Source organism: Entelurus aequoreus, linkage group LG02 (assembly GCF_033978785.1).
Source record: "Entelurus aequoreus isolate RoL-2023_Sb linkage group LG02, RoL_Eaeq_v1.1, whole genome shotgun sequence".
NCBI classification, from domain to species: domain Eukaryota; kingdom Metazoa; phylum Chordata; class Actinopteri; order Syngnathiformes; family Syngnathidae; genus Entelurus; species Entelurus aequoreus.
In genome coordinates this window covers 82,160,026-82,186,163 of record NC_084732.1, presented here as the reverse complement: position 1 = coordinate 82,186,163, position 26,138 = coordinate 82,160,026, and the positions used below count along the sequence as shown (strand labels likewise).

Sequence of the window (26,138 nt, the reverse complement as noted above, 5' to 3'; positions counted from 1 at the left end):
TTTTAGGTTGTCCTGAAGAATTTGGAGGTAATCCTCCTTTTTCATTGTCCCATTTAAAGCACCAGTTCCATTGGCAGCAAAACAGGCCCAGAGCATAATACTACCACCACCATGCTTGGCGGTAGAAATGGTGTTCCTGGGATTAAAGGCCTCACCTTTTCTCCTCCAAACATATTGCTGGGTATTGTGGCCAAACAGCTCCATTTTTGTTTTATCTGACCACAGAACTTTCCTCCAGAAGGTCTTATGTTTGTCCATGTGATGTCACAAAAAAATAAGAGTTGTAGAAATTATTGGAAACTCAAGACAGCCATGACATTATGTTCTTTACAAATTTTGATCGCGACTGTGTGTGCGGCTAATATATTAAAAAACTTTTTTTTTTCAAAAAATTTGTGGGTACGGCTCAAATCTTGTTGCGCTTTATAGTCCGGAAAATACGGTTTACAAATGATTACATCACAGATCTTGCATTGGATCCCATTAGATTGTGCGGCTGTGCCTAATGTTCTTAGTTGAAGTTTATATGGTCGAGATTTCATGGACATGCACCATAAAAGCATCATTTCCATGCGGTCGCATAAGAAAAGGAAATCATTTATGTTGCCAAACCGTAGGTCCAATTAACTGCAGCCAAGTACCAAGAGAAAAATGATGCCCTAAGAGAGACCACCAGCATGCTTTTGACATATTGTCGCATAGATTATAATCATAGCGGATTTATGTCCATCTGGAAGCAATGCGGCATAACTTACATCAACAGAGAGGGTGACAAATCCAATTGTGGTGTGCGAGCAGCGAGAGGTGCCACATGTAGGTTAAAGGGGACATTACTGCGGTGCGGCGCTCCGTGCCCCCGTCAGCACCGCAGCTGCTCGCCCAGCTGTCCCGGAAAGAACCGGAGCAAAGGGGACCGAGTGCGTGTGCGGTGTGACATGGAAGAAGGTGACCATGTCAAAGCTATCTGCCTCTATGGCTGCAAGGGATTCTGGGGAGCAAGAGGGTGTATTATTTGTCTCCCTCATGTTGAGATAAGATCAGGCAGCCGGTATCACCTCAAGCACACCTGGGCCAAGGTGGAAGGATCAAAAGACATTCTTTTTGGTCTTTTTTTTTCTAGTTGCTTCAGGCTATGTCCACACTAAGCCGGATAACCCCTTAAACTAGAGATGTCCGATAGTATCGGCCTGCCGATATTATCGGCCGATAAATGCTTTAAAATGTAATATCGAAAATGATAGGTATCGTTTTTTTTATTATCGGTATCGTTTTTTAAAATTATTATTTTTATTTTTTATTTATTTTTATTAAATCAATATGAAAAACACAACATACACTTACAATTAGTGCACCAACCCAAAAAACCTCCCTCCCCCATCAAAAGGGTTGTTTCTTTCTGTTATTAATATTCTGGTTCCTACATTATATATCAATATATATCAATACAGTCTGCAAGGGATACAGTCCGTAAGCACACATGATTGTGGGTGCTGCTGGTCCACTAATAGTACTAACCTTTAACAGTTCATTTTACTCACTTTCATTAATTACTAGTTTCTATGTAACTGTTTTTATATTGTTTTACTTTCTTTTTTATTCAAGAAAATGTTTTTAATTTATTTATCTTATTTTATTTTACTAATTAAAAAAAAAAGGACCTTATCTTCACCATACCTGGTTGTCCAAATTAGGCATAATAATGTGTTAATTCCACGACTGTATATATCGGTATCGGTTGATATCGGTATCGGTAATTAAAGAGTTGGACAATATCGGATATCGGCAAAAAGCCATTATCGGACATCCCTACCTTAAACGAATAATTATTTAGCCTAAGCCCCGTTTCAGCCACATTAAACTATCGTTTAAGGTAGTGTTTTTCAACCTTTTTTGAGCCAAGGCACATTTTTTGCGTTGAAAAAAATCTGGAGGCACACCACCAGCAGAAATCATTAAAAAACGAAACTCAGTTGACAGTAAAAAGTCGTCGTCGTAATTGTTGGATATGATTTTAAAGCATAACTAAGCATGCATCAATATAGCTCTTGTCTCAAAGTAGGTGTACTGTCACCATCTGTCACATCACGCCGTGACTTATTTAGAGTTTTCCTGTCTGTAGTGTTTTAGTTCTTGTCTCGCACTCCTATTTTGGTGGTTTTTTCTCTTTTTTTGGTATTTTCCTGTAACAGTTTCATGTCTTCCTTTGAGTGATATTTCCCGCATCTACTTTGTTTTAGCAATCCAGAATATTTTAGTTGTTTTTATCCTTCTTTGTGGGGACATTGTTGATTGTCACGTCATGTTCGGATGTGCATTGTGGACGCCATCTTTGCTCCACAGTAAGTCTTTGCTGTCGTCCAGCATTCTGTTTTTGTTTACTTTGTAGCCAGTTCAGTTTTAGTTTCGTTCTGCATAGCCTTCCCTGAGCTTCAATGCTTTTTCTAAGGGGCACCCACCTTTTGTTTATTTTTGGTTTTAAGCATTTTTACCTTTTTACCTGCACTCTGCCTCCGGCTGTTTCCGACATCTACAAAGCAATTAGCTACCTGCTGCCACCTACTGATATGGAAGAGTATTACATGGTTACTTTGCCGCGCTCTAGACAGCCCCGACACTCAACAACAACACATAATGTGCAGACTATAATTACTGGTTTGGAAAAATATTTATAACCCAAATAGGTAAAATTAGATCATCTCCCACGGCCGCGGCACACTTGTTTAAGGTAACCCTCCTCGGACATTTTTTTTACACGGGTAAGTGCGCATCATATTTCTTGAATCTCCGGCTCTTAGCTTTGTATGGACTCATTGCTCGTTTACAAACTGAGTTCGGGGAGGAAGTGACGCCAGAAAGACCGCGCCCCACACAGGAAGTGACGTCATAAAAAAAGTGCCACAGCCAGAGTACAGTAAAACCTTGATTTACAAACCACTTAATGTACGAACTTTGCTACAGATCGAATCATAATAATTTGTTCTTGCCCACTGTTTGTGTGTCTCTCACCACAGCCAGTATGGGTGTAAAAAAAACTATACATTTTGCAAATGATTTGTGATTCTTATTTGAAACAAAATTTAATCAATGAAAAATACATCAACAATTGATTACTCGAATTATAAATACTTTTTTAACAGACTGTAATACCGGTATATTACTATGTTTTTTCCTTTGAAACCAAATTGAAAGGACAAGAAAATATTACTTTGATGTAATTGCGCCCCATAACCACCAGATGGAGCCAGAAAACCATGAGCTTAATTCTCAGAGCTTTGATGATGAAATGCAATGCAAATGGTGTTGAGCAGTTATAAATAACATGGCAGACATATATAAAAATACTTGCGTGAACTCAATAGAGTCCTGCATTCTTTTTCTCTCATTCTAACTCTGTAAGCACTTTAAAAATAATCATTTTTGTTTACTTGTCTCCTTTATCAACATCATTAATTATTGACCTATTCAAGGCTGTAATTACCCAACCTGAAATACTGCACTCTGCAACTTATTTTTAGGAATATTGCACGTTTTGCATTTTTCTAATTAAAAAAAAAAAAGAAGCTGTTCTTTTTGGCATAAAGGCCATAAAACATCCTAAACCACCGGTGTCAAACTCAAGGCCCGCTGGGCAAATCGGGCCCGCCATTTATTTTACTTGGCCCGCGAAAGCCTGGAAATAATATGCGTTAATAAAATGCTTAATCTTTTCTTACTTACATGAAGACAATATAACATACATCCATAAATGTGGATGCATATGCAAGAATGCAATATATTTATCTGTACAGTAATCTAATGTATTTATATCTGCACCTTATTGCTCTTTTATCTTGCACTACCATGAGCTAATGCAACACAATTTCGTTCTTATCTGTACTGTAAAGTTCAAATTTGAATGACAATAAAAAGGAAGTCTAAGTCTACGAAGACTTTGAATATGACCAATGTATGATCCTGTAACGGCTTGGTATCGGATTGATACCTAAATTTGTGGTGTCATCCTAAACTAATGTAAAGCATCCAAACAACAAAAGAATAAGTGATTATTACATTTTAACAAAAGTGTAGATAGAACATGTTAAAAGAGAAAGTAAGCAGATATTAACAGTAAATGAACAAGTAGATTAATAATTATCAAGGACCACTTGTCTTTGATCATTCTGACAAAATATGCCATTTGTAATATAAAGTAGTGTAAAGTTGTTACTTATATCTGTCAGTAAACTCGCCATGAAAGCGCTAAAACATACCGGTGTAGTGAGTTTACATTATTCACCCAAGGAACTTTAGTTATTAGAGAGTTCCGGTCCGACGTTTTTTTCACGGGACCTTGTTGTTGTTGTTTCCGGATGAGGAGATGCTGCTCTGTTATCGATTTAAGTAAAGTCTGAATGTCATTAAAACAATCCGGTGCGCCTTGTATATGAAAAAAGATTGAAAATAGACCATTCATTGGCAGTGCGCTATGGTCCGTAAAATTAGGTATATGGGCCTCATCAGAAGTGCCTAATAAATCACAGTGGACGTAAGAATAAGACAAAAATAGAACTGAAACTAAAAGTCCCATTCCTGCTATTTAGGTCAGGCAGGACCTTCCACTAGGGTGTGCTGTTCTTTTGCTTTATTGACTGCACCCTGAGGGGAGACTGTGTCCCATTAAAGAGCCGCCTCCTTATGAAAGAGACATCTCTGTAGTATAGAGTATCTCCAGGCACATGTACTTCATGTACACCGAGATCAAGTTCGCACACCCCCTCATCTAGACCGACCCCCCACCTCAGGGTCCACAGGTGTGCAGGCTGGTAGGGGGATTAAACTGCCACACCCCGCCCACTGTCCAGCTCCAGGAATTTGGCATGCATCCAGCTAGCGAACACACAAACACACACACACGCACACACACACACACACAAACACACACTTTCTTGTTTTTGTGACCTTCTTGAGACCTCCGAATAATGCCTTCCTCTTTAGGACCACCCCTTCTAGATATGTAAAGCTTTGTATTTACAACATTAATAATATATACATACTCTGCAAATATAAAAAAGCTTGTTGTGAAAAATGAGTTGGAATTGCACAAGAAAAACTGAAAATGTTGGCAGTATTATAGTGAAAGTCGTAATTTTACTCAACGTGAGTCAACATTTTACAAGAAAAGTTTAAAATGTTGGCAATTTTATGAAAAGAGTTAATTTTACTCGACAAAAGTCACAATTTTACAAGAGGGCTTTGAAATGTTGGCAATATAATAATTGGAATTTTACTTGGCAAGTCATAATTTTACTCAAAAAATGTCACTATTTTACAAGAACATTTTACACATAAATTGGCAATATTGTGATAAAACTCAGAATTTTATAAGACAAAATGTCGCCATTTTGCATTAAAAAGTAATCATTTTACATAAAAAAGTAATACTTTTACGAGAAAATATTGCAATATTAGAGAAACAAAGAATATGAGAAATTGTTCCCAATTTTATAAGAAAGAAGTCGACACATTGTGGGGAAAAAGACTGTCTTTAGTAAAAAAAAAAAAAAAAGTTTTTAATTTTTTGTTTGTAATTGGTTTTTAATCTTCATTATTTACTTCAAGTTATTACAGTATGTCTATATAAATATTTATTTCATTTTTTAAATTATTTTTGGCCAAAGGGGGCGCATTTAAATTTCTTATACACGCTTGCTATTACATATGTTGGCCAAAAGGGGAGCACTTCAAATTTTTACACACACTTGTTATTTCATACGTTGACCAGAGGGGGAGCACTTTTAAAACCCACACACAGTCAATTTGAAAAATCCTTCCTTTTTGGGACCATCCTCATTTTTAATAGATTTCACCACCGGGGGTGCAAATGAGACTATCTCTATTAGATGCGATGGTTTTCCAGTATTGGGACCAGGATTTATGTCCTAACTTGTTCACCGGTCCTCATATGGAAGGTACTTTTCCTTGTTGATGTCTCAAAAAGGGTATGAATTCAAGAACACACACACACACACGCACACACAAACACAAACACACCCACACTCTTGTATTTGTGACCTTCTTGAGACCTCCGAATAATGCCTCCCTCTTTAGGACCACCCCTTCTAGATATATAAAGCTTTGTATTTACAACATTAATAATATATACATACTCTGCAAATATAAAAAAGCTTGTTGTGAAAAAATAGTTGGAATTTTTCACAAGAAAAACTTAGAATTTTAGCAGTATTATAGTAAAAGTCGTAATTTTACTCAACGCAAGTCAAAATTTTACAAGAAAAGCTTACAATGTTGGCAATTTTATGAAAAGAGTCCTAATTTTACTCGACAAAAGTCACAATTTTACAAGAGAACTTTGAAATTTTGGCAATATTATAATAATTGGAATTTTACTTGGCAAGTCATAATTTTACTCAAAAAAATTTCACTATTTTACAAGAACATTTGACACAAAATTGGCAATTTTGTGATAAAACTCGGAATTTTTTATGACAAAATGTCGCCATTTTGCATTAAAAAGTAAACATTTTACATAAAGTAATAATTTTACGAGAAAATATTACAATACTACAGAAACAGAAAGAATATGAGAAATTGTTCCCAATTTTATAAGAAAGAAGTCGACACGTAAAAATGTCTAATTTTTAGTTTTTAATTGGTTTTTAATCTTCATTATTTACTTCAACTTATTACAGTATGTCTCTAAATAAATATTGATTTTATTTTTTAAATTAATTTTGGCCAAAGGGCGTGCATTTTAATTTCTTATACACACTTGCTATTACATATATTGGCCAGAAGGGGGGCACTTCAAATTTTTACACACACTTGCTATTTCATATGTTGACCAGAGGGGGATCACTTTTAAAACCCACACACAGTCAATTTGAAAAATCCCTCCTTTTTGGGACCACTCTTCATTTTTAATAGATTTCACCACCAGGGGTGCACTTGAGACATTCTCTATTAGATGCGATGGTTTTCCAGTATTGGGACCATGATTTATGTCCTAACTTGTTCACCGGTCCTCATATGGAAGGTACTTTTCCTTGTTGATGTCTCAAAAAGGGTAGGAATTCAAAAACACACACACACACACACACACACACACACACACACACACACACACACACACACACACACACACACACACACACACACACACACACACACACACACACACACACACACACACACACACACAGACACTTTCTTGTATTTGTGACCTTCTTGAGACCTCCGAATAATGCCTACCTTTTTAGGACCACCCCTTCTAGATATATAAAGCGTTGTATTTACAACATTAATAATATATACATACTCTGCAAATATAAAAAAGCTTGTTGTGAAAAATGAGTTGGAATTTTCCACAAGAAAAACTTAGAATTTTAGCAGTATTATAGTAAAAGTCGTAATTTTACTCAACGCAAGCCAAAATTTTACAAGAAAAGCTTAAAATGTTGGCAAATTTATGAAAAGAGTCCTAATTTTACTCGACAAAAGTCATAATTTTACAAGAGAAATTTTGGCAATATTATAATAATTGGAATTTTATTTGGCAAGTCATCATTTTACTAAAAAAAAATTCACTCTTTTACAAGAACATTTTACACAAAAATTGGCAATATTGTGATAAAAGTCAGAATTTTATATGACAAAATGTCGCCATTTTGCATTAAAAAGTAAACATTTTACATTAAAAAAAGTAATAATTTTACGAGAAAAACAGAAAGAATAAGAGAAATTGTTCCCAATTTTATAAGAAAGAAGTCGACTCATAAAAAGTTTTTAATTTTTTTGTTTGTAATTGGTTTTTAATCTTCATTATTTACTTCAACTTATTACAGTATGTCTCTATATAAATATTGATTTTATTTTTTTTAAATTAATTTTGGCCAAAGGGGGCGCATTTCAATTTCTTATACACGCTTGCTATTACATATGTTGGCCAGAAGGGGGGCACTTCAAATTTTTACACACACTTGTTATTTCATACGTTGATCAGAGGGGGATCACTTTTAAAACCCACACACAGTCAATTTGAAAAAATCCCTCCTTTTTGAGACCACCCTTCATTTTTAATAGATTTCACCACCGGGGGTGCACATGAGACATTCTCTATTAGATGCAATGGTTTTCCAGTATTGGGACCAGGATTTATGTCCTAACTTGTTCACCGGTCCTCATATGGAAGGTACTTTTCCTTGTTGATGTCTCAAAAAGGGTAGGAATTCAAGAACACACACAGAAAAAAAACACACACGCACACGCACACACACACACACACACACACACACACACACACACACACACACACACACACACACACACACACACACACACACACACACACACACACACACACACACACACACACACACACACACACAGGACTATAGGTGTAGGGAGGTAGACACTCATTAACATTCCTTGGCACAGCAACCCGGGGAGCAGAAATGTGCACACAGACAAACACACGTTCCGTTTGTCCTGTGTGTTGTCTGAGCAAACAGAGGCTCAGGAGAAGGGACAGGGCCAATTACAGCCTTTTATACGGAGAGCACACATCATTAAGGAGTGCTCACAAGGGCAATGGCGTGCGCACGCACACACAAACGCACAGACCCCCTGACACTTGCTCTTGAGCAATCGGAACTGTCGCCCATGTGCTTTAGGCCCCGCCTAACCTTATTCGTGTCCACACACATCAATGCCACCGTTTAGGACCCCCGCCCCCCTCCGTCAGACGGCGCAACGCAACCTAATACGCATGCGCGGAAAATGCGTACGTTAATATCGTTAATATTTTTTAATATCTCGATATTTTTAGGCCAGGGGTGTCCAAACTTTTTCCACTGAGGGCCGCACACTGAAAAATCAAAGCACGCGGGGGCCATTTTGATATTTTTTATTTTAAAAATCAATACAATATATGTATATAAAAAGATACATTTAGGCCTCCACTCAGACTTGATCCCGGGTACCCCAAAAGGTTTTGGTCCAAAAAAATATTACAAATGTGTCATTATTCAGTATTATTATTATTATTATTATTCAAGGTTTAAATCTGTAGATCAACATTAGGTCTCTTTGTCAATAAAACACTTAAAGATTTAAGTCGTATGCCATTTTTGTCAAGGAAAATCTGTTTTTTTATGGAAAAAAAAACACAAAATATGCAATATTTTCCCCCAATAAATTTTTAAAGTGGAATATTTGAGATTATATAATAATTGGAGTCTTAAAAAGGTCAATAAGTCATAACAACATTGATTTTAATTCATTATTTTTTTGAGCAATGACACTTAAAAAAAAAAAGTCACACTAAAATTATTGGGGATCCAAAATGGTACTGCTCAGAAAAGTTTAAAAAAATAAATCCAACATTTTTTTTTTACTTTTACCACAATAGTCTCAAGATCAACTACAGATCTATCCGTCAATTATAAGTTTTATTGTTGTTTATGTTTTTTGTTTGTTCGTTTTAGGCCCTTCTTTAAAAAACTTTGTTTTTTTAAATGGCAACCAAAAAATATGCAACATTCTCCCCTCAAAATATCTCAAAGTGGAATATTTAATGTGAAGTAAATGGAGCCTTGAATAGGTCAATAATTCATAATGATATTGATTTTGATTCATTATTTTTTTTTAAAAGAAAGAAACAGCCTGCATGGCAGCTTTGTGTTATTAGAGTAAATAATGCAGCATGTTCTTGTTACATTTCACCTGCTTGCTCTTTTATACCACTTTTTATGTTTTTTATTTTTTTTTCATCGCATTTTTAGAATGTGCCGTTAAAAAATTACCTGCGGGCCGCAAATGGCCCTCGGGCCGCACTTTGGACACCCCTGTTTTAGGCCATATCGCGATACACGATATATATCTCGATATTTTGCCTTAGCCTTGAATGAACACTTGATGCATATAATCACAGCAGTATGATGATTCTATGTGTCTACATTAAAACATTCTTCTTCATACTGCATTAATATATGCTCATTTTAAACTTTCATGCTGAGAGGGAAATCACAACTAAGTCAATTTAGCAAAACTGTATTTATTAAACAGTTATTAAGCATTGGCACAAACATTCATGTCATTTCCAAAACAGAAAGTGCAAGATTGTCAGAGACATTTTAAAACAAGCTATTAGTGCACTTTAGTGCATGATGTCACTAAGATGACATATCAAAACAACACTAAATTAAAGTGCACTTTTTTTCCAGAACGCCACTACAATAGTTTAAAACTATTGTGCATGATGTCACACAAGATATTTCAATAACTGTCAAATAAAAATGAGCTGCATAATAGAAAATCAAATAGTGTATGTCCTTCGCTATGTGGTAGGTTCCTGCGGACGTTATCTCCTTATGTCGTGGACTATTAAGGCATGTAGACAAACATTTACAGAATATTTCTGTGTATAAAAATATATATAAATATATATGTAAAAATATTTTTCTTCTAAAAATTAGTGAGTGCGGCTTATATACTGGTGCACTCGGTACTTGATTACTAAAATAGTCAACAGCTGCAGCCCTATAAAAATGTGCTTATTTCCTATTTTTTAAGCACCGTTTTGGATAAGGTTCGGCAATGGCACCATTTTAAAAGGACCACTTTGGTACTAGTATCGGTTCAAATATAAACAATACTAGAGATGTCCGATAATGGCTTTTTTGCCGATATCCGATATTGTCCAACTCTTAATTACCGATTCCGATATCAACCGATACCGATATATACAGTCGTGGAATTAACACATTATTATGCCTAATTTTGTTGTGATGCCCCGCTGGATGCATTAAACAATGTAACAAGGTTTTCCAAAATAAATCAACTCAAGTTATGGAAAAAAAATGCCAACATGGCACTGCCATATTTATTATTGAAGTCACAAAGTGCTTTTTTTGTTTTTAACATGCCTCAAAACAGCAGCTCGGAATTTGGGACATGCTCTCCCTGAGAGAGCATTAGGAGGTTGAGGTTGAAGTGGGGGTAGCGGGGGGTGTATATTGTAGCGTCCCGGAAGAGTTAGTGCTGCAAGGGGTTCTGGGTATTTGTTCTGTTGTGTTTATGTTGTGTTACGGTGCGGATGTTCTCCCAAAATGTGTTTGTCATTCTTGTTTGGTGTGGGTTCACAGTGTGGCGCATATTTGTAACAGTGTTAAAGTTGTTTATACGGTCACCCTCAGTGTGACCTTTTATGGCTGTTGACCAAGTATGCCTTGCATTCACTTGTGTGTGTGAAAAGCCGTAGAGCAGAGAGAGCAGAGAGAGAGAGAGAGAGAGAGAGAGAGAGAGAGAGAGAGAGAGAGAGAGAGAGAGAGAGAGAGAGAGAGAGAGAGAGCGATCAGATATTTGTCCATTCTTAACATGTACAAGACACATAAGAACTGAAATTAAATTTTCGGCACAATCCCGCTGAGTGGTCCAGACTGAGTCAGAGGAAAAAACCTCACATAAGAGTAAAAAAAATATCAGTCTGAGGCTGGACCCTCAGACGGGACCGCCAACGGATCAGCCACTTAGGGCGCTCCTAGATATTATGTGATTGGGCCGGTACGCAAAGGCAGTGCCTTTAAGGTTTATTGGCGCTCTGTACTTCTCCCTACGTCCGTGTACCACTCCGTACAGCGGCGTTTTAAAAAGTTATACATTTTACTTTTTGAAACAGACACTGATTATTTCCGATATTACATTTTAAAGCATTTATCGGCCGATAATATCGGCAGTCCGATATTATCGGACATCTCTAAACAACACTAGGGCTGCAACAACTAATAGATTAAAATCGATTATTAAACTAGTTGCCGATTAATTTAGTAATCGATATGTTGGATCTATGCTATGCGCAGATTTTTTTATTTATTTTTTAAAATTATTATTATTATTTTTTTTTTTTTTTAAATAAACCTTTATTTATAAACTGCAACATTTACAAACAGCTGAGAAACAATAATCAAAATAAGTATGGTGCCAGTATGCTGTTTTTTCCCCCAATAAAATACTGGATAGGATAGAAATGTAGTTTGCCTCTTTTATCCGATTATTAATCGATTAATCGAAGTAATAATCGACAGATTAATCGATTATCAAATTAATCGTTAGTTGCAGCCCTAAACAATACCCATCCATACATTCCAGTGGGGTCCCTACAATATGTGAGTCATATTCCAAAAGGCAAAAAAACCCCAAAAAACGTGATACCTTACCTTGGTTGATGACGGCTTTGCGATTGCGCCCGTCCAGGTCGGCCCTTTCGATGACGTGGTGCTTGGCGTCGACCCAATACATGCGGTGGCCCGCGTAGTCGATGGTCAGGCCGTTGGGCCAGAACAAGTGTGTGTCTGCAATCACCCGCCGGTTCGAGCCGTCCATGTTGGCGTACTCGATGCGAGGTGTGTTGCCCCAGTCGGTCCAGTAGATCTTACTGAGGAAGAGGAAAATGGGAGCAAAATATTAAGACTGGATGACCATGAAGAAATGGTTGCACTATTTGACAAAACAGATGTTTGACCAATTTATATACTGAATGTGTCTATCTTTTATCTTGCATGCTTTCCCTGTCAGGGAGTCTTAGCCACAGTTTCTTTTAGAAAGATCTTAGCTCCGCACAGATGCACGCCTGTGGGCAAAGCAGTGCTGCCAAACTCTAATCCCAGCTCTGGAACTGTGCTACAACTGGGACACATCCAGAGAGGATAGTGTGCACATTGGAAACCATCTGCTCCCAATCACTTAGCGTCTGCGCGCCGGCGCTCATACCCCTCTATCGGGTGCAGCGCGATGGCCCGAGGCTTCTCCATGTTCTGCCACAGTAGGACTTTGCGGTGGGTCCCGTCCAAGTTGGCCACCTCGATGCGGGAGGTCCCGGAATCGGTCCAGTACAGTTTGTCGTGGATCCAGTCAATGGCCAGCCCACCTGAGTGAGAGAGGAACATGTTTAAGTTCTGTTACATATACTGTCATTTTGTACATGGTAATTGGGATTTGTTATACACTACCGTTCAAAAGTTTGGGGTCACCCAAACAATTTTGTGGAATAGCCTTCATTTCTAAGAACAAGAATAGACTGTCGAGTTTCAGATGATTGTTCTCTTTTTCTGGCCATTTTGAGCGTTTAATTGACCCCACAAATGTGATGCTCCAGAAACTCAATCTGCTCAAAGGAAGGTCAGTTTTGTAGCTTCTGTAACGAGCTAAACTGTTTTCAGATGTGTGAACATGATTGCACAAGGGTTTTCTAATCATCAATTAGCCTTCTGAGCCAATGAGCAAACACATTGTACCATTAGAACACTGGAGTGATAGTTGCTGGAAATGGGCCTCTATACACCTATGTAGATATTGCACCAAAAACCAGACATTTGCAGCTAGAATAGTCATTTACCTCATTACCAATGTATAGAGTGTATTTCTTTAAAGTAAAGACTAGTTTAAAGTTATCTTCATTGAAAAGTACAGTGCTTTTCCTTCAAAAATAAGGACATTTCAATGTGACCCCAAACTTTTGAACGGTAGTGTATACTGTATATATAATATGATAATATCAGTATATATTATGTACTGTAAATATTACATATATGTTATATTTCATATTGCTACTATCGTACATTTTTAGTCTACTTTATACCTGCATTATCCTTTCCATCCTTTGTAACTGAGCTACTGTGTGGAACAAGTTCCCTTGTGGATCAATAAAGTTTCTCTAAGACTAAGTTTTAAATTATGTGGATGAAAAATTAACATGCGTTGGGAAATAGTGTGATTATTGCTTTTATAGTGCGTCCACGTTTTGCTATGTTGCAGCCTTATTAAAAAAAATGGCATGAATCCATTTTTGTCCTCAAAATTCGACACACAATACCCCATAAAGTGAAAAGTTTTTTTTAATTATTGTTTTTGTGCAAATGTATTAAAAATAATTAACAAAAAAAAAAAAATCACAAAACCAGTGAAGTTGGCACGTTGTGTAAATGGTAAATAAAAACAGAATACAATGATTTGCAAATCCTTTTCAACTTATATTCAACTGAATAGACTGCAAAGACAAGATATTTAACGTTCGAACTGAGAAACGTTGTTATTTTTTGCAAATATTAGCTCAATTGGAATTTGATGCCTGCAACATGTTTCAAAAAAGCTGGCACAAGTGGCAAAAAAGACTGAGAAAGTTGAGGAATGCTCATCAAACACTTATTTGGAACATCCCACAGGTGAACAGGCTAATTGGGAACAGGGGAGTGCCTTGATTGGGTATAAAAGCAGCTTCCATGAAATGCTCAGTCATTCACAAACAAGGATGGGGCGAGGGTCACCACTTTGTCAACAAATGCGTGAGCAAATTGTAGAACAGTTTAAGAACAACATTTCTCAACGTGCTATTGGAATAAGGAATTTAAGGATTTCACCACCTATGGTCCGTAATATCATCAAAAGGTTCAGAGAATCTGGAGATATCACTGCACATAAGCGGCTAAGCCCGTGACCTTGGATCCCTCAGGCGGTACTGCATCAAAAACCGACATCAGTGTGTAAAGGATATCACCACATGGGCTCAGGAACACTTCTGAAAACATATGTTGCCATCCAAGCAACGTTATCATGGATGCCCCTGCTTATTTCAGCAAGACAATGCCAAGGCCGAAAACAAACATTGAATGCCCGTGACCTACAATCCTTCAGGCGGTACTGCATAAAAAACCGACATCATGTGTCAAGGATATCACCACGTGTGCTCACGAACACTTCAGAAAACCACTGTCAGTAAATAACGTTTGTCGTTACATCTGTAAGTGCAAGTTAAAACTCTACTATGCAAAGCGAAAGCCATTTATCAACAACACCCAGAAACGCCGCCGGCTTTCCTGGGCTTGAGCTCATCTAAGATGGACTGATGCAAAGTGGAAAAGAGTTCTGTGGTCTGACGAGTCCACATTTCAAATTGTTTTGGGAAACTGTGGATGTCGTGTCTTCCGGATCAATAATAAATAGAACCATCCGGACTGTTATAGGCGCAAAGTTCAAAAGCCATCTCTCTGTGATGGTATGGGGGTGTATTAGTGCCCAAGGCATGGGTAACCTACACATCTGTGAAGGCACCATTAATGCTGAAAGGTACATACAGGTTTTGGAGCAACATATGTTGCCATCCAAGCAACGTCTTTTTCATGGACGCCCCTGCTTATTTCAGCAAGACAATGCCAAACCACAAACCCACGCTTCCCATCCAACCCGATGGAGCGTGAGAGGTGCTGCAAAGAGGAATGGGCACAACTGGCCAAAGATAAGTCTGCAAAGATTGTGGCATCCTATTCAAAAAGACTTGAGGCAGTAATTGCTGCCAAAGGTGCATCAATATAAAAAAAAAACTTTTCACATTGTCATTCTGGGGTATTGTGTGTAGAATTCTGTGGACAAAACGGAATGTATTCCATTTTGAAATAAGGCTTTAACATAACAAAATGTGAAGCACTGTGAAAACTTTCCCCAAAAGGGACAGGCGGTAGAAAACGGATGGATGGATGTATTGACTGTTGCTTGTCCTACAATGGAAGTCAGCATCAAAACACTGCCCACAATCTTTTGAGCATGAAAACCTCACTTGGAGTTTGTGCTCGCACATGCTCATTTTACGCTTGTGCTCACAAAGTGAGGTTTTCATGCTCGAAGATTTCAGCACAATTTTCAGCGACAATCAATACCGTGTCTGCTATGTGGCCTCCGTGCGGGCTGGCGCCGTCTTTTTGCTCGCACGCTGACTCTGTTTGCACTCGCTTTCGCTTTCTCTACACCAGTTTAACACCCCGGGGCAGGCAATCGAATACACAGCCCAGCTGCGTCCTTCTGATTGGTCAATTTGAACGCCTACTCTCTCCTTGTCGCAGCCAATCCTGGGAGCCTGTTGTGTGTCCCTTCTGGGATCTGAGCCGAGGATGTCGTTGTGGCTTGTGCAGCCCTTTGAGACACTTGGGATTTAGGGCTATATAAATAAACATTAATTGATTGATTGAAGAAAATCATTGTTTTTACGAAACATAAGCAGTGTATTTTGTCATTTAATATCCATCTTTCACATTACAACCTATTAAACGATGACGTTAACATTCATTATGATGGCAAACTTTAAATTTGAACAACTTAATGTCTTTAAAGACACAATATATTGCCAAACGTATTTGGCCACCCATCCAAATGTTCAGAATCAGGTGTCCTAATCCCTAGGGCCGGCCACAGGTGTGTAAAATCAAGCATTTAGGCATGGAGACTGTTTCTACAAACATTTGTGAAAGAATGGGCCGCTCTCAGTGATTTCCAGCGTGGAACTGTCATAGGGTGCCACCTGTGCAACAAATCCAGTCGTGAAATTTCCTCGCTCCTAAATACTCCAAAGTCAACTGTCGGCTTTATTATAAGAAAAGTGAAGAGTTTGGGAACAACAGCAACTCAGCCACCAAGTGGTAGGCCACGTAAACTGACAGAGAGGGGTCAGCGGATGCTGAAGCGCATAGTGCAAAGACTTTCTGCACAGTCACTTGCTACAGAGCTCCAAACTTCATGTGACCTTCCAATTAGCCCACGTACAGTACGCAGAGAGCTTCATGGAATGGGTTTCCATGACCGAGCAGCTGCATCTAAGCCATACATCACCAAGTCCAATGCAAAGCATGGGATGCAGTGGTGTAAAGCAGTGGTCCCCAACCACCGGGCCGCGGACCGGTAATTGGTACCGGGCCGCACAAGAAATAAGAAAAAATTAAAAAAAATAAAAATGTTTTTTTTTTTGTTCTTTTTAAATTAAATCAACATAAAAACACAATATATACATTATATATCAATATAGATCAATACAGTCTGCAGGGATACAGTCTGTAAGCACACATGATTGTATTACTTTATGAAGAAAAAAATACCAAAAATATATATATATATATATATATATATATATATATATATATATATATATATATATATATATATATATATATATATATATATATATATATATATATATATATATATATATATATATATATATACTACCGTTCAAAAGTTTGGGGTCACATTGAAATGTCCTTATTTTTGAAGGAAAAGCACTGTACTTTTCAATGAAGATAATTTTAAACTAGTCTTAACTTTAAAGAAATACACTCTATACATTGCTAATGTGGTAAATGACTATTCTAGCTGCAAATGTCTGGTTTTTGGTGCAATATCTACATAGGTGTATAGAGGCCCATTTCCAGCAACTATCACTCCAGTGTTCTAATGGTACAATGTGTTTGCTCATTGGCTCAGAAGGCTAATTGATGATTAGAAAACCCTTGTGCAATCATGTTCACACATCTGAAAACAGTTTAGCTCGTTACAGAAGCTACAAAACTGACCTTCCTTTGAGTAGATTGAGTTTCTGGAGCATCACATTTGTGGGGTCAATTAAACGCTCAAAAATGGCCAGAAAAAGACAACTTTCATCTGAAACTCGACAGTCTATTCTTGTTCTTAGAAATGAAGGCTATTCCACAAAATTGTTTGGGTGACCCCAAACTTTTGAACGGTAGTGTATATGTGTATGTATATATATATATATATATATATATATATATATATATATATATATATATATATATATATATATATATATATATATATAAAAAGTTTGGGGACCCCTGGTTTAAAGTGACGGCCGCCTATTCAATGCCCACCCCCGAGTGCCAAAAAGAATATCCGCCGCTCAAGTGAAAGACACATCGCGAGCGAAACTATTAAATGAGTCAGTGAGTGCGGTTGTGTTGTTTTGAAGGCATACTGTACTCACCTGGGCTCTCCAGGCCGGTGGAGACCACCTCCTCCACGTTGGACCCGTTGAGGTTGGCCTTCATGATGCGGTCCAGCGTCACGTCGGACCAGAAAACCAGCTCAAGGCTGTGATGGAAGTCGAGGGCGATGGCGTTTTCGAGGTTGTTGAGCAGTAACGTGTACTCGGAGCGGTGCGGCAGAACCTGGCGGATATCGATCCGGTTGGCAAACAGCAACACTGGCTCTGGACCTGTGGTACAAAAAAAAACATGGCGAGGGGGGTAAAAATGGCAAGGTGTCAACTAAATATCAAAGTTACGGGGTAATCAACAAACAAAATTGTTTTAATAACACATAACATTTATTCCAAATCAAGTCCAGACCTTCAAAATCTGTCAAATGGATACAGCTACGAAGAAAATCTAAACAATAGGCAACCACATTTTTACAAGGCCTGTAATTGTCGGTTTTCAGAGTTGAAACACGGTGCAAATGCTCCTTACCCAGCGCCTTGCAACTCCGCTTGTCGGGCCGCAGCTCGTAACCCTGAACACACCAGCAGTGGAAGCCGCCTTCGATGTTGGTGCAGCCTTGGCTGCAGTAGCCTTCTTCGGCACACTCGTCCACATCTGCAACACGCCGCAGAGGCCAAAGAAAAAAAAAGGGGGGAAATGTCAAAGTCAAACCGCTGGAAGGGTAATTCATTATTTTACTAACTGTAACGCCCATCGCAAAGTACGCTGGGGTGGCCAAAGATGATTTCAGTTAAGTGTAGTTTTGGTACCAGTACTAAAATATATTTTGGTACTTTGATACTTTTCTAAATAAAGGGGACCACAAAAAATTTCATTATTGCCTTTATTTTAAGAAAACAATCTCATGGTATATTAAACATATGTTTCTTATTGCAAGGTTGTCCTTAAATAAAATAGTGAATTTGTCTTTTAGTAGTAAGTAAGCAAACAAAAGCTCCTAATTTAGTCTGCTGACATATGCAGTATCATACTGTGTCATTTTCCATTCTATCATTTTGTCAAAATTATTAAGGACAAGTGGTAGAAAATAAATGTTTAATCTACTTGTTCATTTACTGTTAATATCTGCTTACTTTCTCTTTTAACATGTTCTATCTACACTTTTGTTAAAATGTAATAATCACTTATTCTTCTGTTGTTTGGATACTTTACATTTGTTTTGGATGATACCACAAATTTGGGTATCAATTGGATACCAAGTCGTTCAGGATCATACATTGGTCATATTCAAAGTCCTCATGTGTCTAGGGACATATTTCCCGAGTTTATAAACATAATATACATTTTTTTAAAAACGAAAGAAGATGTTGTGATGCCAAAAAATATCGATGTAATCATAGTAGTATCGACTAGATACACTCCTGTACCTGGTATCATTACAGTGGATGTCAACCAATGGCGTTTGTTTACATTGTGAGGCCGGTGAGCTACGGTGTGTAGTGAAGCATGTTTAGCTATTCCTCGTCCTGCAGGGATGATACTTGTAAGAAACGTACTTTATTTGTTGCTATGGAGACAAGGATTAGTGATTTAGACGTAGCTAAAACACTGCAGACGGCGGATGGACGTTAGCCGCTAGCTAGCTAGCCATGTCTTAAAGCACCTCTTCCTGAAGGCATTTCAGTGTTATAACTTCACCTTTATCGTTAGTTTTTAAGCCAAAATGTGTCCGTTCTCCCTTGTCTGTCTACACACCGTGTCTGTTTGTAAGTACTTCGTGGTTGTTACGACAATTTGATTCAGAATCGATTCTCAAGTCAAACTGATTCTCTCAATGTATTATTTGGTATAATAATTATAATGAAACATTTTCAAAACAGGTTACAGATTAGGAAAGCTCATTCTGGTTTCATGGAGATGGCCTAAAAAATAGCTTTTTAAAAATGTATTCCTACAAAAAAATAAATAAAAAGGAAAAAAAAAAAAATTATTAATAATTTGTTATATAGCATAGCACAGTGGTCCCCAACCTTTTTGTAGCTGCGGACTGGTCAACGCTAGAAAATTTGTCCCACGGACAATATATAATGTATATATTGTGTTTTTTATGTTGATTTAATAAAAATTTTTTAAAAAATGTATTAATTTTTTATTTTTAATTTCTTGTGCGGCCCGGTACCAATCGGGGACCACTGGTATATCAGTTTGAAAAAGACGTTTTTAAACAATTTCCATGCAACCAGATCCAACATGTAACCTGTTTTGAAAAAAATATATATATATTTATATATATGTATATATTTTTTGAATATTTTTTTTTATTAGATATTTGAAAATTATGAATCATTTTACAATCGGAATGAATAAGAATCGCAATTCAGATTTGAATTGATTTTTTTGTGAACCCCTCTTAGACATACATTATAAGTGATAAATAAATGATAAATGGGTTATACTTGTATAGCGCTTTTCTACCTTCAAGGTACTCAAAGCGCTTTGACAGTATTTCCACATTCACCCATTCACACACACATTCACACACTGATGGCGGGAGCTGCCATGCAAGGCGCTACCAGCGCCCATCAGGAGCAAGGGTGAAGTGTCTTGCCCAAGGACACAACGGACGTGACTAGGATGGTAGAAGGTGGGGATTGAACCCCAGTAACCAGCAACCCTTCGATTGCTGGCCCGGCCACTCTACCAACTTCGCCACGCCGTCCCCCCTAAGTGCACTTAGTGTTGAACAATATGGCTGTTTGAAACCAATGTAAACATATATAAGGTTATCAATATACAATATAGTTGCATATTACTTACATGCTGCATCAGTTGCGCATTAGAAATCATTAATGAACGTGTCTATATCATTCAACTTGCTGCGTCATGAGCCAAAATCTAATGAATTATTGTGGTCAGTAAGTGTCGCAAAAAACAATAACCACTCCACTTCAACTCAAAGACTGTGTATATCCATTTCAGACATTTAATACAGAATAGGTTAAGTTTTTTTAATATTACCATTAGTCTATGAGTAAATTAACTTAAGCCAGCCTTTTCTAACAGTCCACAACTACAAAATGATAAAAGTATGTACTATGATTCCCGCTGATATTGTTTCGGATCAATATTGATATCGGCCAATACTCAAGACTCCAATATCGGGTATCGTAAGTGAAAAAGTTGTAGCAGGACAACCTCTATGACTGTCCGTATAGTTTCTGAAAACTTTTTTCAAATCAAATCTTGAGTCATTAACTGAGCATTCTATATCTGGAGTAACCTTTTTAGTTAGTCTTCGGGCATGAACACAGCCACGGACACACAAACCTTGGCAGGATCTGCCGTCATCCATCAGTCGGTACCCGGTGTGACAGGTGCACTGGACCAGTCCGCGGACCATTTGGCACTTCTGGGAGCAACCTCCGTTATTCTGATTACAGTTACCATCGCTGGAGCGTGGACCTACATGGAAACAGTCCAGGTAACAAAGTGTAGAAAAGTTCCACAGCTCCATTCTGCATTGTCATGAGTTTTGCTATCCCAAAGCCCAAATTACACATAAGCAGTGTTTAATGTTGAAAAAAATCAAGGTGGTATTCATTAATATTTAATTTCAGACCCGTAATTTAGAACAAAATAGTAATAATGGATACATATCGCTGCAGGGTTATTAATGGTAGGGTCAGCAGGGTAATTAAACGTTCATAGGAGAGAAACTTTCCAGACTATTTTACTGGCGAGTTTAATCTCTACTCACGACATTCATGATGTGGGAGTTCGTCAGTCCCGTCTTCGCAGTCGTTGACCTCATTGCACACCTTCCTTTGACCGATACAGCGTCCATTCCCACACTGGAACTGGTCCGGAGCGCAAGGCGACGTCTCTGCAGGGACACACGACAGAAATCAGTGTAAAACAACTTGCACTTAGCCTAGTCTATAAAATCCGCTACACCTCCCTGATACCAAAGTACATGTCAAACCATTTCCTTAAAGGCCTACTGAAAGCCACTACTACCGACCACACAGTCTGATAGTTTATATATCAATGATGAAATCTTAACATTGCAACACATGCCAATACGGCCGGGTTAACTTATAAAGTGCAATTTTAAATTTCCCGCTAAACTTCCGGTTGAAAACGTCTATGTATGATGACGTATGCACGTGACGTCAATCGTTGAAACGAAAGTATTGGTACCCCATTGAATCCAATACAAAAAAGCTCTGTTTTCATCTCAAAATTCCGTATTATGGACATCTGTGTTGGTGAACCTTTTGCAATTTGTTTAATGAACAATGAAGACTGCAAAAAAGAAAGTTGTAGGTGGGATCGGTGTATTAGCGGCTGGCTGTAGCAACACAACCAGGAGGACTTTCACTTGGATAGCAGATGCGCTAGCCGACGCTAGCCGCCGACCGCACGGATGATCGGGTGAAGTCCTTCGTCCTTCCGTCGATCGCTGGAACGCAGGTGAGCACGGGTGTTGATGAGCGGATGAGGGCTGGCTGGCGTAGGTGGAGCGCTAATGTTTTTATCATAGCTCTGTGAGGTCCCGTTGCTAAGTTAGCTTCAATGGCGTCGTTAGCAACAGCATTGTTAAGCTTCGCCAAGCTGGGAATTATTAACCGTGTAGTTACAGGTCCATGGTTTAATAGTATTGTTGATCTTCTGTCTATCCTTCCAGTCAGGGATTTATTTATTTTGTTTCTATCTGCATTTGAGCCTGATTCTATCACGTTAGCTCAGTAGCTAAAGAGCTTCGCCGATGTATTATCGTGGAGATAAAAGTCACTGTGAATGTCCATTTCGCGTTCTCGACTCTCATTTTCAAGAGGATATAGTATCCGAGGTGGTTTAAAATACAAATCCGTGATCCACAATAGAAAAAGGAGAAAGTGTGGAATCCAATGAACCCTTGTACCTAAGTTACGGTCAGAGCGAAAAAAGATACGTCCTGCACTGCACTCTAGTCCTTCACTCTCAATTTCCTCATCCACAAATCTTTCATCCTCGCTCAAATTAATGGGGTAATCGTCGCTTTCTCGGTCCGAATCTCTCTCGCTGCATTGTAAACAATGGGAAAATGTGAGGAGTCCTTCCTCCGGTGACGTCACGCTACTTCCGGTATAGGCAAGGCTTTTTTTTATCAGCGACCAAAAGTTGCGACCTTTATCGTCGTTGTTCTCTACTAAGTCCTTTCAGCAAAAATATGGCAATATCGCGAAATGATAAAGTATGACACATAGAATGGATCTGCTATCCCCGTTTAAATTTTAAAAAATCATTTCAGTAGGCCTTTAACGTAAATTACCGCCATAACCACAACACCAGGGGGAGCTCCACTAACCATGTTAAACCCAGATTCCGATCTAACAAAGGTCTTAACTCATTCTCCTTCTATGCCACACCAATATGGAATGCACTCCCAACAGGTGTAAAAGAAAGTGCATCTCTACCCTCCTTCAAAACCGCACTAAAAGAACACCTCCAGGCAACTTCAACCCTAGACTAACACCCTCCCCACCTCCACATCCCACCTCAACCCTAGACTAACACCCTCCCCCCTCCACATCCCACCTCCCCGGATTGTAAATAATCAAATGAATACACTTTTTCTTATGCTTTCTGAACTCACTATGTTCACAGCTCGCTGTACATATCCTACGAAGTCAGACCTACACTGTTTCAATGTCCATTTCTCAGATGATGCAATTGTTGATGACTGAAGTGCTGATATCAACCAAACCTATGCAATGTATATACTCTGATGATTAACTTGTGTGATGACTGTATTATGCTGATAGTATATATTTGTACCATGAATTGATTTACGTGGACCCCGACTTAAACAAGTTGAAAAACGTATTCGGGTGTTACCATCTAGTGGTCAATTGTGCAATCTACAGGGTTTCCCACACATTCATTTATTTGTGGCGGCCCGCCACGAAAGAATTATGTCCGCCACAAATAAAAATAAAAAAACTTAAAAAAAATAAAATTAAAATATATATATATATATTTTTTTGTCCTCTCCAGCTTCTCAGGCAAATCATATAGTTGATGTAGATGCCCATATCGGCTGTTCAGATTTACTTTACAAAAGAGAAGTGTAGGATACTTCTCTTGTTGCCTTATTTGTATTTGACTTTATTAAAATGTATTTATATTAGAAACACAACATGTGTATATAACAAAGGGTGCAAAGTCTGCAGGCAGTAGGAAACACATGGTTAAGTGTAGGGAGTAAAACTGATGGCAGTCTGAAGTTCAAGATTTTTGGAGCTCTTTGTTCAGTGGATCAGATGTTTGATGAAGCTCCGTGTCTATCTACCACCACTACTGTTTTCTGTTTATTTGTTACTGACTGTGGCAGGACACCTCTGCCTCTGTTTCACTTTATGTTGCTGGTAAATAATATGGTTGTAGTAGTAGGCTAAAGTTAAATTATTTAGTATGCACTAATTAAAGGGGCAGAGCTTTGAGACATTTTAGCTTTAATATTTTATAAGATATATTTTTTGTAAGAACCACAATTAATAAATATATTTCAGTGAATATCTTATTGTTCAAATCTGTATATAAATATGTACATGAAGTGTTGTAATTATATTGTACAATGGATGGATGGATGGATGTTTAAAAGAAAACTGTTATTATTAATTAGTAAGTATACATTTTTTGAGCCTTTTTAGAGAAAATCAAATCATTGTACTACATTATGCAAATTACTCAATGATGTCATGGTGACCACGCCCATAGCCACGCCCATAGCCACGCCCCCACCACCCCAGGTATCTTGGCAGTTTATGGGAAACACTGATCTACTAATAAAAGTTTCAATCAACCAATCAATCAATCAATCCCGTGTAGTCTAGTCTTGACAGAACAATGCAGCCAAGACAACAAGTCGTTGAAGATGTTTCTAGTTAGAAGACCCGTTTTGTATCTGTGCTCGTTTAGACTATTTAAAGTAGTTTTTCTTATTAAACAATAACATTTATTCCCACATTAAACACCCAAAAATGCTAACAAGTATAGGTGTCGATTCATAGGCACAGGGAATTGGTATTGCACCTTATGTCCCAGTTTTCTACCCAAGTATGGTCATCCCTTGTATCCTTCCCACCTTCCTTGCTATCTTACGCCCTTCCCACCTTCATTTCCACATTCCAGTCCGTCTATGTTTTGTCTAATGTGCATGCAATTACATATTCACATTCATTATGCCAAGTGCTATTTGTGTTACGTCTCTGCTTGTGTTTCAATCCAGTTCAGACATAATTAGAAGTCCCTGAGTAGACTCTTACAGACATCCAAGTAATAGCTAATTAACACCCCATGTAGTAATTAACCCACTGGTGTTTCAAAAGGGAGATGACTTGCATTAAAAAAAAAGTTAACACGCTTAAACACTAATATAATGAGTAAAGTCACGTCAGGCCGGATCTACTAAACTCCAAATAAACATTAAACAGTATGATGATTCGATTGGACTCGTTTGATTGATTTAATCTTTTATTAGTAGATTGCACAGTACAGTACATATTCCGTACAATTGACCACTAAATGGTAACACCCGAATAAGATTTTCAACTTGTTTAAGTCGGGGTCCACGTAAATCAATTCAATCAATCGATTACCATTCTTGGAGACGTTTCGATTCAGAATTGATTTTCGATTCAACACGATTCTCGTAGTATATTAGTTGGTGTATAAATTAGAATTAAAGCTTTTCAAAACAGATTAAAGGTTACCAAAGCTCCTCTTGGCTGCTGTTGACGACTTACACGTGCAGTGTCGGCTTTAAAAACGTTTTTATTTTTATTTTTTACAATTTTAATGACAAAATCATAGAATGTTAATCAGTCTAATAATAATAGAAAACAGAGCGACCCCAAGTCTAATACAATCCCAGTTTTACAATACAAATTAACAAATTAATTGTAGAAATTTGCATAGCAAGTAAGAAAACATAAAAATACAATACTAGAAAAAAGGGAATCAAAGATGAGTAAAATCAACGGTTTTAATAATAATAATTATATCAGATATTGATTCTTAAAAAAAAAAAGAATTGAAAGTAAAACAAAAAACATTTATGTATGTATATATATATATATATATATATATATATATACACTACCGTTCAAAAGTTTGGGGTCACCCAAACAATTTTGTGGAATAGCCTTCATTTCTAAGAACAAGAATAGACTGTTGAGTTTCAGATGAAAGTTCTCTTTGTCTGGCCATTTTGAGCGTTTAATTGACCCCACAAATGTGATGCTCCAGAAACTCAATCTGCTCAAAGGAAGGTTAGTTTTGTAGCTTCTGTAACGAGCTAAACTGTTTTCAGATGTGTGA

General features: G+C 37.7%; 1 protein-coding gene across 1 annotated transcript in view; it reads right to left on the bottom strand.

Moving 5' to 3' along the window:
* Positions 1 to 26,138, bottom strand: part of LOC133639767 (low-density lipoprotein receptor-related protein 4-like) — a 113,897-nt gene that overhangs the window by 57,974 nt on the left and 29,785 nt on the right. Inside the window, exons 7-12 of the mRNA XM_062033365.1 lie at positions 21,532 to 21,657; positions 21,102 to 21,236; positions 18,303 to 18,428; positions 17,819 to 18,049; positions 12,766 to 12,922; positions 12,213 to 12,430 (exon numbers count right to left, since the gene is read on the bottom strand). Of these exons, the coding sequence (XP_061889349.1) occupies positions 12,213 to 12,430; positions 12,766 to 12,922; positions 17,819 to 18,049; positions 18,303 to 18,428; positions 21,102 to 21,236; positions 21,532 to 21,657 (993 nt within the window). The remainder of the gene's footprint in view (positions 1 to 12,212; positions 12,431 to 12,765; positions 12,923 to 17,818; positions 18,050 to 18,302; positions 18,429 to 21,101; positions 21,237 to 21,531; positions 21,658 to 26,138) is intronic.